The sequence below is a fragment of the Miniopterus natalensis genome, chromosome 7, assembly GCF_054644295.1.
Source record: "Miniopterus natalensis isolate mMinNat1 chromosome 7, mMinNat1.hap1, whole genome shotgun sequence".
Lineage (NCBI taxonomy): Eukaryota > Metazoa > Chordata > Mammalia > Chiroptera > Miniopteridae > Miniopterus > Miniopterus natalensis.
Genome location: NC_142087.1, coordinates 66,407,249 through 66,421,631, shown reverse-complemented (window position 1 = coordinate 66,421,631; position 14,383 = coordinate 66,407,249). Strand labels below are relative to the sequence as shown.

At 36.6% G+C, this 14,383-nt stretch overlaps 1 protein-coding gene across 13 annotated transcripts in view; it reads left to right on the top strand.

The window, feature by feature from the left end:
• The window catches only part of TCF4 (transcription factor 4), a 330,485-nt gene that overhangs the window by 208,252 nt on the left and 107,850 nt on the right, over positions 1-14,383 (top strand). For 9 of the 13 annotated variants that reach the window (XM_087819116.1, XM_087819111.1, XM_087819113.1 and 6 more), the window contains 2 exons: positions 4,142-4,271; positions 4,734-4,783. In XM_087819116.1, coding sequence (XP_087675242.1) covers positions 4,142-4,271; positions 4,734-4,783 — 180 coding nt within the window. The remainder of the gene's footprint in view (positions 1-4,141; positions 4,272-4,733; positions 4,784-14,383) is intronic. The other 4 variants (XM_087819114.1, XM_087819112.1, XM_087819109.1 and 1 more) reach the window with 1 other exon arrangement.

Here is a 14,383-nt window from a genome sequence, read left to right as displayed (position 1 = left end):
AGAGAAAGCCCTAAGAATTCAGGAGCACATTTACCTTTCCCCAGAGATATTTTTTCCTTCTACTTCTTTTTTTCCCTCCCCCAGAATCCAACTATGAAATTCAAGGTCATTCACCTATTAGATGAATTAATTATACGCCAAAAAAGCAGCATTCATTGTACTCTGATCTCACTCATATCTGTAATTAAGGGTAAATATAATCTTCCTTTTAAGAAATGTACCACCCACCCATTGCATTTAAAGTGCTGACTGAAATGAAATAATAGTTCAGAGCAAGATGATTTTAGTTTAACAAGAAAAAAGTTGATAATTTAAGCTTGAAACAGACAGTTCTATTTTTGATTACCATTCAGTTCTAAATCTAATTTGAGATATATGCTGCTTTTCTGTTACTCAAGTTTAATTCATGGTTTGCATTCTTGGTTGCATAAGCCAAGTTCAGTGGTTGATCAAGTGTGTTAAAAAGCTTCCCCCAAAAGAAATGGGGGCAGGGTTGAGAATGTGTTAGAAAGACAGTCTGAGACCCAGGTCTGATGTAAAACAAACAAAAATTTTAATTGAAAGGGCCCTTCACAGAATGCTGCACTTTGCATTTGAGTGGCTGTGTTGGGACTGGCTCTCTGCTGAAGAATTGGTTGCAGGGGGTGGACCCCAAAATATTTAAACCTGATCGACAATATCGGCCTATTTTATACTTTGGTTAGAATATTTTGAGTCTTAAAATTGTTTGTCTTTCAATAAAGTAAGGAGTGAATAAAGGGAAGGGCTCGTCTCATCACATTGCAGACAGTTAAACAAAATGCTAAACTATGGGTTTAAGATTTACAGGTTAGCTCTCTGAGATGCCACATCTTGCTTCCAGTGTTTCCTGGCAGAGTTGGGCAGCTTTCTACTGGGACCCAGCATAACCGCAGAGCATGAGCTTGCACAATGTCAAAAACCTGAAACCTTGCTGATCCTATTTAAGGCAAAGATGAATTGGCCCATTTTAAAAGTAGACTTTGGCTTTCAAACTTAACTTTTATTAACCATAAATTTGTCTTTGTATATATTCATGTAGGTAAATTTGTATATAAGTGAATTCCTTGCCCATCTCATGCAATATTTAATTTACCTTATTAAATTGAATGCCATTAACTTTTTCAGGTTTATAAACTCAGGTTTGTCAGCTGGTGGAAAATGTTTTATCTTTCTCATTGCTACAGAGTTAAGTGTGTGACGTAAAGGCCAAACAATAGTCAATGGTCATTGTTCATTTTACAAGTATGCTCTACCATGAGAACCCATATATTTTTATCTTAATTTTCCCTTAGGGGGTGATTAGGGCCCCCTTCAGTGTGAGGAAATGCTTATTTTTGTTGCATTAGAAGAATGATTCTGTTGTCCAAATGAGGAAGAAAAAGGAACAAACAAGTCTAAAAAGATAGACTCAGGAATGTGCTTTGTAAAAGAGATTAAGATTAGCACAAGCCACTAAGTGTTTGTAGGCCCTGTCTGGTCTCAGTACTAAGTCACTCTACATAGTTCATGTGGCTGGCTGCACGCACATTCGAGGGTTGGATACATGATTTATTTGCAACTGTCCTATGCAGTAATTTTCTCTTAAATTAACAATAACAAGGTCAGCCACTGGCAGTTAGCTGTCATCTAGTTATCATTTTATATTTTTCACAACTCTATTGTGAATGCTGCTAAAATATAGTATTGCAAGTTTGTTTGTTTTTATGTTCACCTATTAAATGCACCTACTTTCTTGGGAGTGAAAACCTTTGCCACCAGCACCAACAAAATAAAGCAATGGTTAATCATGAAAAAGACAAGCAAACATTTTAACATATTTGCTCAGCACTTTTCTGATTATTTTATATAATTTTAGAAAAATGAAAATGAAGGAGTGGAGTTATGCCTCTCTAGAATTCAAAGTTATCCTTGGTTACCAGGGGGAAGGAGGGTGGGGAAGCGCTGAGAAGGTTAAGGGCATCAAATACATGGTGACGGAAGGAGATTAGACTTCAGGTGGTAAGCACACCATGGAGTATACAGATGTCTTATTATAAAGTTGTACACCTGAAACTTATATAGTGTTGTTAACCAATGTCACCGAATAAATTTAATTAGAGAGTAAAGTACAAAAAAGCTATCAATAATATAATTTTTAAACTCCTATTTCCAGTGAAATGAGGACTCGTGTAGATTTACCAGACTATAAGGAGGTTGTGGTTTAAGTCATTCACAGATTTATTGATGGAAACTTCAAAGAAAATTTGTATTTAGACTTAAATAAATATAGACTTTGTTAATAAGATTTACCAGGGAGTGAGATTTGTGGTTGAGATTCTAAAAATTTTTAATGCCATTCCTAAAATGACAAAGAAATCATTTGAAGTTATACTGTTGAGTTCCTGATTTTGTAGAAAACTGTATTATAACGAGCTCTAAATTTTAGTCATTGCATAACATTTTGACATCTTAAATTTGGAAGAGGCAGTAATTGAGTGTATGGATGTCAGATATTTATCTGGTATATAATCTGGCTTTTATTGGCTATTTATGTGGTAAATATTAAGATACTTGCAATGAGCTTATTACTCAAAATGTGCTTCCACCCTAAAATTTCATCCTTGAAGTTTTATTTTGAAGTAAGGTTTATTATGTATCCCTTCAAAAAGTCTAAAACTGGAATCAGGCAAAGGCAAGCTTGTCAGTGGCTGATTAGTCCTTTATCTATTACTCATCCAGCACTCACAAAATCCCTGGGAATGGAGAGGGTCTCTTTATGATATTTAGCTATATGGAAGTGGAAAGGGGAGGTTTGAATTTTGATTTTCCAGCTTATGGGTCATATTTGACCAACTGCTTTCACTAGCAGACATGCCACTTTGTTGAGCTATTTAGGACTCAAAAAGACTGCCTTAATTTAAAACAAGGACCCTTTGTTTTAGTTGGTGACTGCCTTGTGAAATTTTTCAGTTCTCAGCGGGTTAACCAGGGAACAGGGGCAGAGTCATAATTGGCCTATTTAGAGTATTTTGCATGTGAATAGTGTGTTAGTGAAGCATCCCTAAGTCTGTTGTGAGTGACATGGTGATTAGAATTTAGATTAGGGAAAACACATTCTGTACTTTATCAAGGACAGTAATTAGTTCAGTCAGTAAAAGTTGATTACAAGTAACGATAAAGTTAGATTTTTAGTACTTAATTTTAAAATTTCTTTATTAAATAGTAAATTTGTTCTTAATATAAATGGTAGTATCTACACTTGTTTTCTTGCATGTTAGAATAATTAAAAGAACAGTGAGTTCAATGCAGAGTATAATCAGGCGATTTATATGTTATGGGTAAGTTTCTCTAGTTTTTAGAAAATGTGATATTATATAATCTTTCATATGCCATCATTTTTGAACGTTTAGTAATTTGTCACAGTGTGATAAGTTAATGATATTTGTGGAAGTTTTCTCGTGCTCAGGTAAATGTTTAATCTGTGGGGATGTGTTTCAGCCTCCGACAGCCCTCAAGAGGGCATTCTAAAGTTCTTTAATTTGTTCCTGTTAGCTTAGAAAGCCTCCTGTTTCTATGATTTTGGAAGTTAATGTGAGGATTTGAATTTCCTCGCGGTTCCTTGGCATTTTCCTGTCTGTGGGTGCTGTGTAGATCTGGAGGATGGTGCTGTGTCGATGCACAGGCAGAGCTCTCAGTGGACTTGAGGGTGTATCCACACTCACCCCGACGTGAGCAGCCGGGACGTTGTGTGTGTTCAAAAAATCCGATGCTTCTAGGTTCTTGTTGAGAAAGGGCATGAATAGTTCCCAGATGTGAACTTGAGTCGAGATACAGAAAACATTAGTCTTACATAAGTGCCCTTTTCTTTTAAATTGTTAGTCGTCTTAAAAGATTAAAATATTGCTTTGAAGGGAATCACCTTCTACCTTCCTCTCCAAAGTGTAAAGAATTAAAAATGCACAAATTCTGTGCTAGCTTCTTAGACTGCTTTTCTTTTCCTTTCCATTTTGTTGTGTTTTAATTGTTTCAGCTTAGCAGATGCTGTTTTCTTCATTGCACTGGTTTAGTACTAACAATCAGTTGGGGGGTGGTGAATGTGAAAAGCTAACCTAATATGTTTGTTTCCCTTTTAACCTTTTAGCAGAGTCTCCTTGGAGGTGACATGGATATGGGCAACCCAGGAACCCTTTCGCCCACCAAACCTGGTTCCCAGTATTATCAGTATTCTAGCAATAACCCCCGAAGGAGGCCTCTTCACAGTAGTGCCATGGGTAAGGTATTCCTCTGTTTGAATGCCTGAGTTATTAGTAGTAGTCTTTTTCTTTTCTTTCTCTTTTAATACCACCCTCTCATCCCACCCCCCAAAGGAAAAAAACAATCTTCAGATTTTGCTCAATTGTCAGACTCATGACTCCCCTGGGGTGGGTATGTTAACAACTTAGAGTAGCAGGAGAACTGTTATGGTGAGCACTTATTTCTTATATTCTCTTGGCTGCCCATATAAGAAACATTTTATTTAAACAATCAAAGCATTAAAAAGTTAAATATCCGCGGTTTTATGAAAAGGGCAGAATTTGACTTCTGCCGGAATAAAAGGTGATCCTGGTGCCGACATTTTGCTAAAGTAACGATTTAAGAAAATCTGGTCTAATCTCAAAAGCTTCGTGGTTTAATCTGCATTAGTTAGAAAAATGGGCCTGCGGGGAGCTCACAGCCTCTTCATTTTCTTTCAGAGGTACAGACAAAGAAAGTTCGAAAAGTTCCTCCAGGTTTGCCATCCTCAGTAAGTACTGCCTGTTTCTGCTTTGCTTGTTTGGTTGTCCTGAGGTGCGAGGGCAGGAGGCGGCGCGGTCCCAGCGCAGAGCGGCGGGCTCACCTGGCCAGCCGCGCCCAGCCAGCAGCGGCTTCTGGGAGGCTGCGTGGCTGGGGGTGTCCGCACGCCGGCTCTGCGGGGAGCCTTGAAAAGGTGCCTGAGGTCCAGGAGTTTTACCTGTGCACAGCTTTGGAGAGAAGGGGTATTAGCTTCATGCGCCGGTTAAGTTCTTTGTCAGTATTGTGATGATTTATGGATTTGCATGCGAAAGGAGATTTGTGGAGGGGATTTAGGGAAAATTTACATGGGTTTCAGCCCAGAGTGCAGAGAGAATGTCTCTATTTTCCAGAGAGGTTACTGACTAAAGACTGCAAAGGTGGCTGCTTCAGTAGCCATTTGTGTCTGGAGCACCAGGTGACAGCCAGGAATCCAGCTGCAACCGAAGCATGCTGGGTCCTCTGGCGGGCGTGCAGGGGTGGCTGAGGCCCGCCCCCAGCCCAGCCAGCATCCCGCTCGGGCCACAGTGAAATGCGCAGATCTTATGTTCATTTCTTACAGGCATTTTCAAATTTAAGGCCCTAGATATTTTACTTACAACTGTTCTATTTCTGATAATTTCTTCCTCATATAGAATAAAAACATGAGTTCTTCTCATCTTGTTTGCTTCCTTTCTGTTCCCCTCCTTTCCTTCCCATGGGCTAGATATTGTCATTTATTCCTCGGTTCTGTAGGACACTAGTTAGTATTCTTTGAAAAGAGTGATAATGGGCTTATTATAAGCTCTCATACTCTGAAATAAAATTGTATTTAGGTTTCTGAAAATACTAGTCAGCTTGTATATTAGTTTTATTTTATTTTTAATACATTAGAAGGATAATAGTTTCTATAAATGCACTGTTAGATTAACCCAAACGCCTGTGTATTTGACTTGATTTCAGTTTAGTTCATCTAAAAAATTATTAAGCGATTATATCAGAATAAGTCTTATCAGAAAAAAAAATTGCATGCTGATTATCATAGACGTGGTCATGTTGAAGAGGCATCACAAAATTATCCATAAATACAGAAAAATGTCTGTAAATAGAACTGCCAATGGCATATAAGATAGTGACTTTGGGCTGCCAGTAAGTCACTTAAAAACGTACTGAGTGCTTTAGTCTTTGCTTTTTCTATGTTGTATTGAAATCGACTAATATCCCCTCAGGTTTTTATAAGCATATTTTAAGCTTGAAGTTTGTGGTGGATTTAATGTAGATGAAACTTTAGATTTGAATAGCTTTTATGACAACTTGAAATGATATAGTCCTCACAGCTGTTTACAGTATTAAATACAATAAGTGAGCCTCTGAATGTTCTGAAATGATAGAGTAGCTCCATGGTATGAAAGCCAAGCAGAACTTAAAGCTATGGTGCCCTGTTTAGGCCTCATATTCTAATACGTACAGTTTGTTTTTACCAGCGCTAAATACTGCAGAAATCTGCAGTCTCTAAGGTGTGCTTTGGTGTGACATCAGATACTGTCTTTCTGCTCATTCATCGCTAACAGCAATTTCTCATAATTCATTGCAAATTCTTAAGTATTTCCGGAGGGAACTGGCCACTGTAGAGAATTTCACCGGTATAGTTTTTTGCTTTGCTACGAAGACAATTTATGTGTTGCTGATATGTTGCCATATATTAGAAATGTTAAAGTTGTTTCCCTTCTGAATAAATCTGGAATTAGAAATTTAGTTCGCATTATTTACTTTTGGGTTTTGGTGGTCAGTTGAAGAATTACTCTTCATAGTGAGTGTATCGTGGCTGAATGTTTTAATGGTCCTTGTAGGACATTCTGATAAGTAGGGTACCTTTCTGAAGGACAAGTAGGGAAATTCTGTGGAAATGCAAAGTGGGTCCTTTTGTGTTTTTCTGCCTTATTGGCATTACTTAAAAATAGTCTCAGCCCTGTTCAAATAGCAGTTTAACTTAGTTTATATTAGTTTTGTTGCATATATTGATTACGCGTGTTGCCACCACACAGAATGTATATTTTATTTTGATCCAAATAGATGGTCTATAGGAGACACTTGTAACACTTTTGCCCCAGTACATCTATATTTCGGTATTTTTAGATCTCTGCTATGCTTACTTTCTTTTTAAGCTCAAATCAAATTATGAATATTTATTTGACAAGAGATACCTCTAAAACTTGCTTCAATATGTGTGAATATTTTTATAACAAATAACAAAATTTGCAGGTAATAAAAGGTTTCCTTTGGAGTAATTATGACCAGATAAAGACATTTCTGTTTTCTTCCATACACATTTACCATAATAAATAGTAATAAATCTGTCACAATCTTGTGTGAACTCACTTGTTTTGTCTTTTCAAAATGGGTCCTTTCTCTTCCTTAACATAAAAAAAGAAAACTGTGACATCTGTAATCAGATATCATTGATGACACGATTGTGGTCTAGAGGCTTTTGCAGCCATTAGACTGGATCTTATAGGAAATCAGGAGAGAGGGGCTTGCCGGGCCCTGTTTTTGAAAATACTGCAGCATCTATGGGCGAGAGAAAACATGAGCCTGGCCCAGCATCGAGCCATGGATCTGGCAGATTCCTGAACATGGGTCTGCACTGTGTGCTGCATCTAGAGCCCTCCAGTCACTGTGGAGCGTGGCAGTGATAGGGCGGCCGAAGAGCCATCCTGTGGGCCTGCGGCACAGGCGCAGTGGCCAGGAGGAAGTCCGTCCCCCGGGGAGCAGGGGCCTGCAGTTAGGGCTAGGGTGGTGTGTTTTCTTAAAGGAAAGGCTGTGTGAAAGGACAGCTCTAACTGCCCACAAGAGCCCTCCTTAGTGCAGCAGAACATTTTCATGTTCTCTGTTCAAGTTTTAGGATGTTGCTCTTTCCAGTCACATCCCAATTTCTTGCAGCCCTTATCTGGTGATGAGACTTTAGTCATAAAGCTTTGTCTTTTCTGGATGCCAGAATTTGTTTCTCTTATTTAATTTATTTACTCTACTTATGAACTTTTTATATGTTTGATTTCAACATCTTTTTAAAATCGTTTTAAAAATCATTTTCTTTTTAAAATCATTTTTCATCTTAGTATTTTTCAACTTTACTGTTCTTTCCAGCAAATTCATCTTTGTATAACCTAATAATCATACATATTAAATCATGAATTTATGCAGAAAAATATCATGTGGAAGTTATGTGGAAAAACCACTTTAAATCACATTTTTTGGAAAAATGATCCATGGTTCTTAGAAGTTAACATAGGAGCATTAAAATATAGAAAGCAAAAATTTTTCGTATTGTGTAGTTTGAAAATATTTATTCCAAACGCAAAGACAACCATAGCCTTTCAGAAACATTCTTGTGCCCACCAACATGTAAATACATAAAACTTTCATCTTGTTATAATTTGCAATGTTTCAAAAAGATAGACATTTTACCAGAAACTATTAATAACTACAGTCATTTCACTTTAGACATTGGTGGAATCTGTCTCCACTTCTATTCCAGTTTTGAATTCACTGTCACTCTCAGCTCAAATCCCTAGAACTTTAGACTTCTCTAGAAATAAGAAGTTTTATCCTTAGAAATAGTTTATGAACTCTCCTATTATTAAGTGGTCCTTTATTCACACTGCACTTTTCAATAAAGTATATTTTTTGTGTTAAATTGCAGGTTTGTTTGTTTTTATGGTGGTAGTGTTTGTGTGTTTGTTTTTTGTTCTGAAATTTAGGAGGATCTGCCAAGCTTTGTATTAAGTGGTCAGAGATAATTTTGGACAAACGGGTTTTAAGGAAAACAATCTACTATCATAAATATTCTAAAGTAAAATTTAGAACCTCCAAGAAAATTTGAGACGTGAGTTAATCATTATGTAGATTAGACAAATAAAAACTCTATGTTTATGAGATACCAGATTCAGCAATTTTCATAAGGAAAGAATTTTAAATCAAATAAAATCTTCAAGTTTTGATAGACTTTCTTTTACATAGAGATTATTAGAAATACCAGGGAAAGATGGGTAATGCTGATGACATTAATTGCTTTGTATATTTTCCATTATATAAAAACCCTTCCTATTTGAAGGTTTCAAACATGTTGAGTTCACACTTGAAGTTATTTTGAGAAAAGACCTTTTTCTCAAACGCAGGAAGAAATCACAAACAATTTAAAAGAGAAGCTGGTAAATTGTTTTTTCTTATTTGAGGCCTGGAAATTTTATATGATCAAAAAACTCAGTACTTAAACTGCATAATTTCCCCTATCACATTTGAATCTGATCATAAGGAAATCACAAAGATGCTTTATCATGTCAACCACATTTTAACTTCAGTGATAACACAACTTTTGTTCAAATGAAATTTATATGAAGTTTAAAATGAACTGTCAGCTCCCTGGGCTCCATCCTGAACGGGCAAGTCTGGAAGTGCCATACAGCTGTATGCTGAGATGTAAAAGGAGGGGCCTCTTCAAGGATTGTTCCTGGACAGGTAGATACTTTGCGAAAAAATATAACTCTAGACGTTTGCATTGAAATATTAGGATAGTTCACAATATTCAACTTTAAACTTAGTATGCCCATTTTTCAATTAAAGATATTGAAATGTGAAGTTTGGATATTAAACTTGTGCTTACTAATTATGAAAGTGGATAAGCAGGTGAAGGATAATGCAATTAAATCATCCTAAATGAAGGGAAAATGTATTATTCACACAATTTACATAGAATGCGTAATGTGACACTGGGGAACACCTTGAAATTTGACAAAATATTCACCACAGAGTATTTATTTTGTGCAGTTAATACTGAATTCAGTAAACCAAAGGCTTCAGAAGTTCAGCATAGTCATTGTTTCTGTGAAAAGCAGTCTTATTCTCGCCATTGCAGTTAGAGGTTATGCTTTTTATGAATGGCTGGCTATGAAACAAAAGTAGGAAAATCTCTATATTTAAGTTTTCTTTGGGGGTTCTTATTGAAACTATTTCAAAAGCATACAAAATTGACGCAGATATATAACACATAACCATTTGGCATTCCAGTCTCTGAGGAGTTTGCTAAAGTTTTCTGTGTTTTTGGAATACTAGCATTTAGTGTAAACTGGAATCATTTGTTGAGAAAGGAGCATACCTTTCAGGAAACTCTTAGTTTGGACCTTACTTTATCACTTGCATTGAAGAGTATGTTTTGGTGTGAAGTCTTAGATGGCATCTGAGTGGTTTGATTATTAAGAAATCTAAGAAGCCACCACTGCAAGGCTGCTTGACCTGGAGAGAGAACTGTAACAGGCTTGCATATATTTTGAAATGATAAAAACCTTATTCTGTGGATTTATTTTATGTTTGTGGAATAATATAGATGGTTGGTTTAATATTGATTGACTACCACTTTTGTGAACTTCTAATATTTCACTGATTGAAACATTCATTTTGTTTTCTAACATAGTGATTTTTTCCCCTCATTTTTTCCCCTATCATTGATAATTTCTGCATTTCCAAGGTGTGTTTCCTGGTTTCAAATATCTAGAGTTGTTGTTTGAAAATAACAGATCAAAGTTAGATAGAATTTGGAGAGTTAAATACTCTCTTGTAAGTAGCAATGACCCTGGAAGGAATGAAGTGTCTCTTCAAAAGCAGCCAAGTTATATATTTCCTTGAAGCATAGTAAATTGTCGGGCTGTTGACAGACACTTGCTTTTTTTTCTGTTTTTTGTTTTATTTATTTTTTTAATAAATTGCACTGAATTCTTAAACTGAGCATAACGTTGCATTTCAAAGTGGTAGCATGAGATTCTCAGCCTTGATCTCGACCTTCTCAGGCTGTGTTTGTGTATGCGAGTGTGTGTGCTCATTTTAAAGGAGTAGAGCTTTTATAAAATGCAGTGTAAAATGTGTGGTTTTAAATACTCGATTATTTTATCTCAGAGCAGCAGCATGTGAATGATTCCCATTTTTAAAGTTGCAGCTGTTGCAGGGGTGCAGAGCTGTTTAGGACTTTCATGCTTTGCTTGAGCTTATGCTCCCTCTTCAGAGAGTTGAAGGTAGTGCAGGAGATTCTGCATTTTGTAGAATTTCAGTGTGGAAAATATGATTTAAGTTTTGGTGAGAAGTTTATATTCAGTTCTGAAAGAATGGGAAAATAGATTTTGAAAAGTACATTTTAATAATTATATTTAAGTGTTTTGATGACACCCGCTATTGTCTCTCTAGTGTAACTTTTTCATCTGAGGAATTAATCATAAATCTGTTACTAGGGTTGGAACTTGATATATAAGCGCTTACTTTTAGAGTAATCAGAAGAGGATCTGTGTGTATATTGTTCCACTAAATTTATTTTGAGTATTCAGTGGAACAGAAGATGGGGGACATTTTTTGCTGAAGTTCCCTTCATAGCGAATTGTAAAGAACAACTTTTGTTCCGTTGCTACCATTCAGTTGTGTTTGCTGTGACGGTAGCTAAAAGGCATTTCCTTTGTGGAGTATGGACACATGTTAGAAAGACTTATATTTTCTCCGAGAAATGACCCTTGTGGTACATTCCTCACACATACATGTAAAAACTCTCACTGTCACCACTTACTGTTGCCGCTTTAGACAAATGCTGCTTTGAAACAATGATTTTGATATTATCCGAGAACGAGGGCCTAACTGTCTCGAGCAGCCTCCTCCCTCCCAGCCCATATCATTCTAAATATGCCTCCTGGATTAGACTTATAATAATATTGTAATGGCTTCATTCTACCGATTGGCACAGTGTATCATTATATCATTAGCTGCTATGAGAAAGCACTTTCAAGTAGGTGGCTGATTTCTTAGCGCTAATGTTTTCAAGTAACCCTGTTTGGGGAATTCAGTTGTTTCACAGGTGCTCAGGTGTATTAACCCAGGGTACAATAATATTTTCTGGCTTGCTCATTATGAAATGAACTTGAAGCACAAAATAATTCAATAATAAGTAGCGTATAAAAACTGGGGCTTTATCATAAGAAAGTCTGATAACTTGAGATGTTAGCAGATGGGCTAAAAATAAAATTTGTGAAGGATGCAGCAGTGCTAAACTCATTTCTCATTACTACTGAAGCTGAGCTTTTAAAAGCATGTTCATAGCCTAGTGATTAAGATTCATTAAATCAATTTGAATTTTGTTGTTGTTGCCCTCACCAGAGGATATTTTTTCCATGGACTTTTTAGAGAGTGGAGGGAGGGAAGGTGGGGGGTGGGGGGAGAGAGAGAGAGAAAGAGAGAGAGAGAAACATCAATGTGAGAGAGACACATCGATTGGTTGCTTTCCGCATGCACCCCAATCAGGGCCTGGGAACAAACCGTCAACCCAGGTACGTGCCCTTGCCTGGGAACTGAACCTGAGACCCTTTGGACCTCAGGTCGACAGTAACCACTGAACCATGCTAGCCAGGGCTTGAATTTTTTAAATCATTAAGCTAAGTAGAAAATAAGCCTATTTCTGTAACTATTACAGAAAATAATAGTTTCAAATAGTAATACTATTTGAAAGTATTGTTATGTAGTAAAAAGGTACAAATTCTGCCATTTAATATTAAGACATATGCTTCATGAGTGAAATTTTTTTGCCAAAGCCTATGGGTTCCTCATATAATGCCTTTATATGAATTTCATTTTTAGATTATACAAGGCATTGCCACACAGAATCTGCAGCTTAATTGATAGTGGTAGGCAAAAGAAAACAGAATTAAGCATATTTATGATGGGCGTATATAGTTGGAATTACAAAAATTAAACCCCAATAGGTAATTATTTTACTTATAGGACAAAATAATGCTATTTTGTTTTCCCTTCAATCAATTGCATCAGCAATTTAGCTGTTAAGTAGAACCCTAAAATAAACGGAGCACCCAGGGGATAAAGCATTTTCAGAAGTTTTCATTCATTCACTCACTCACTCATCTCTTTCTTCATTTATACTCATTCAAAGTACATTGTTGAACTAAACGAAAAACTAGACATACCATGTATCTCTGAACATTTCTTTCTCTTCTGTGTACCCTTTATTTAAATCATAAAGCCTCATAGCTAAGGTTCTTCATGTTTAAGGAAATTCTCATTGTTGTCTCACTCACATCCAATTTGTGGAAATGGCCTTAGCATTTTAAAGAGCATAAAGTCTGGCCTTTTGAGACAGTTGTGCAATCAAAAAATAAAATAACACACACTATAGCACAAGCACTTTCTGTTCCTTAGGGTTATTATGTAACCACCTTGAAGAAGAGAAGGGTCTTGTTTTGTATACATCTTTTTTGTCTCATACACGCTTAATTCATTGCCTTATGCATAATACTTTGAAATATATTTCCAATAACTAATATAGCAATAAAAGTGGTATAGCAGAGTGAAGATAACACTACACTAGAAATAAAGAGCTCTTCCTAATTTCATGTGTAATATCCTCTGCTCACTCACCCAGTGACCTCAGTGAGATCACATACCTATTTCATGGTCTACAAAATAGGTATAAATAGTGCCTGTTTAATGAGATGATGTTGGTATACTAATACAGCTTTACTTAGTGTTTACTCTGTGTCAGACATGAGCACTTTGCATTTATAAAATCATCTAATCCTACAGCAATTCTGTGAGGTGGGTACTACTGTTTATTCATGGCTAAGGAAATAGAGACCCAGAAGGGCAAAGAAACAGTGCGCGGTCACAGCTAGTAAATGGCAGAGGTGGTATTGAGACCTGTACCACCAGTCCCCAACATTTCTGTTATTCTTAATCACGATGCTGTGCTCCTCATAGCTATTGAGAGTACTCTGTAGCCCCAGAGCCCTCTGCATCCTGGTGGTTGTTCATTCAAGTATGTATTTGATGATCTTGAATGAATGAAATATTCAGAAGTTTCATCTCGCTATAGAATGAGTCTCAGTGTCCCTAAGTAGTGCACTAGTTACAATGCACAATTTCCTCCCAGTAGGCAGATCCACTAGAAAGACCAGACAACCCAGGATAACGTCTCTAATAGAGAGAGTATGGTTTAGTGGTTAAGAGCATGGAGCCTGGTCAGCTGGGTTTTTACATGGCTGGATCCCTTACTAGCTGAGGCTTTGGCACATGATGTAATATCCTTAAAGCCTTCCTTGAAAAATGAAGAAAATATACGTACCTCTTAAGGATATTGTGATAAATAAATGACAAAATATATATAATGTGGTTAGCATAGTCCTGTCCCATTGTGAACATCTAAGAAATGGTAACAGCTAATGATAATAGTGATAAACACTGTCAGTGTTAACATTAGCAACAAGATACCTTCCTATCTTTGGCACTTGAGAAAAATTTAGCATGTAGCTCACTGGAGTAGTTAGTTAGTTAGTTAGTTAGTTAGTTAGTTAGTTAGTTAGTTAATAAGTAGCAGAGCAGAAACTCAGACCAGGGTCTCAGCTTGCATGCAGAAGAATTCTACCTAATGAAGGTCACTGGTTTTTCTGAAACTATGAAATACTGCAAGTACTTTCTGTATCTCTTTGTCCTTACAGCCCTGTCTCTGTCAGGCCGACATCCAGTCAGCCTTTTTAATCATTAGACTTCTCACTCCGCA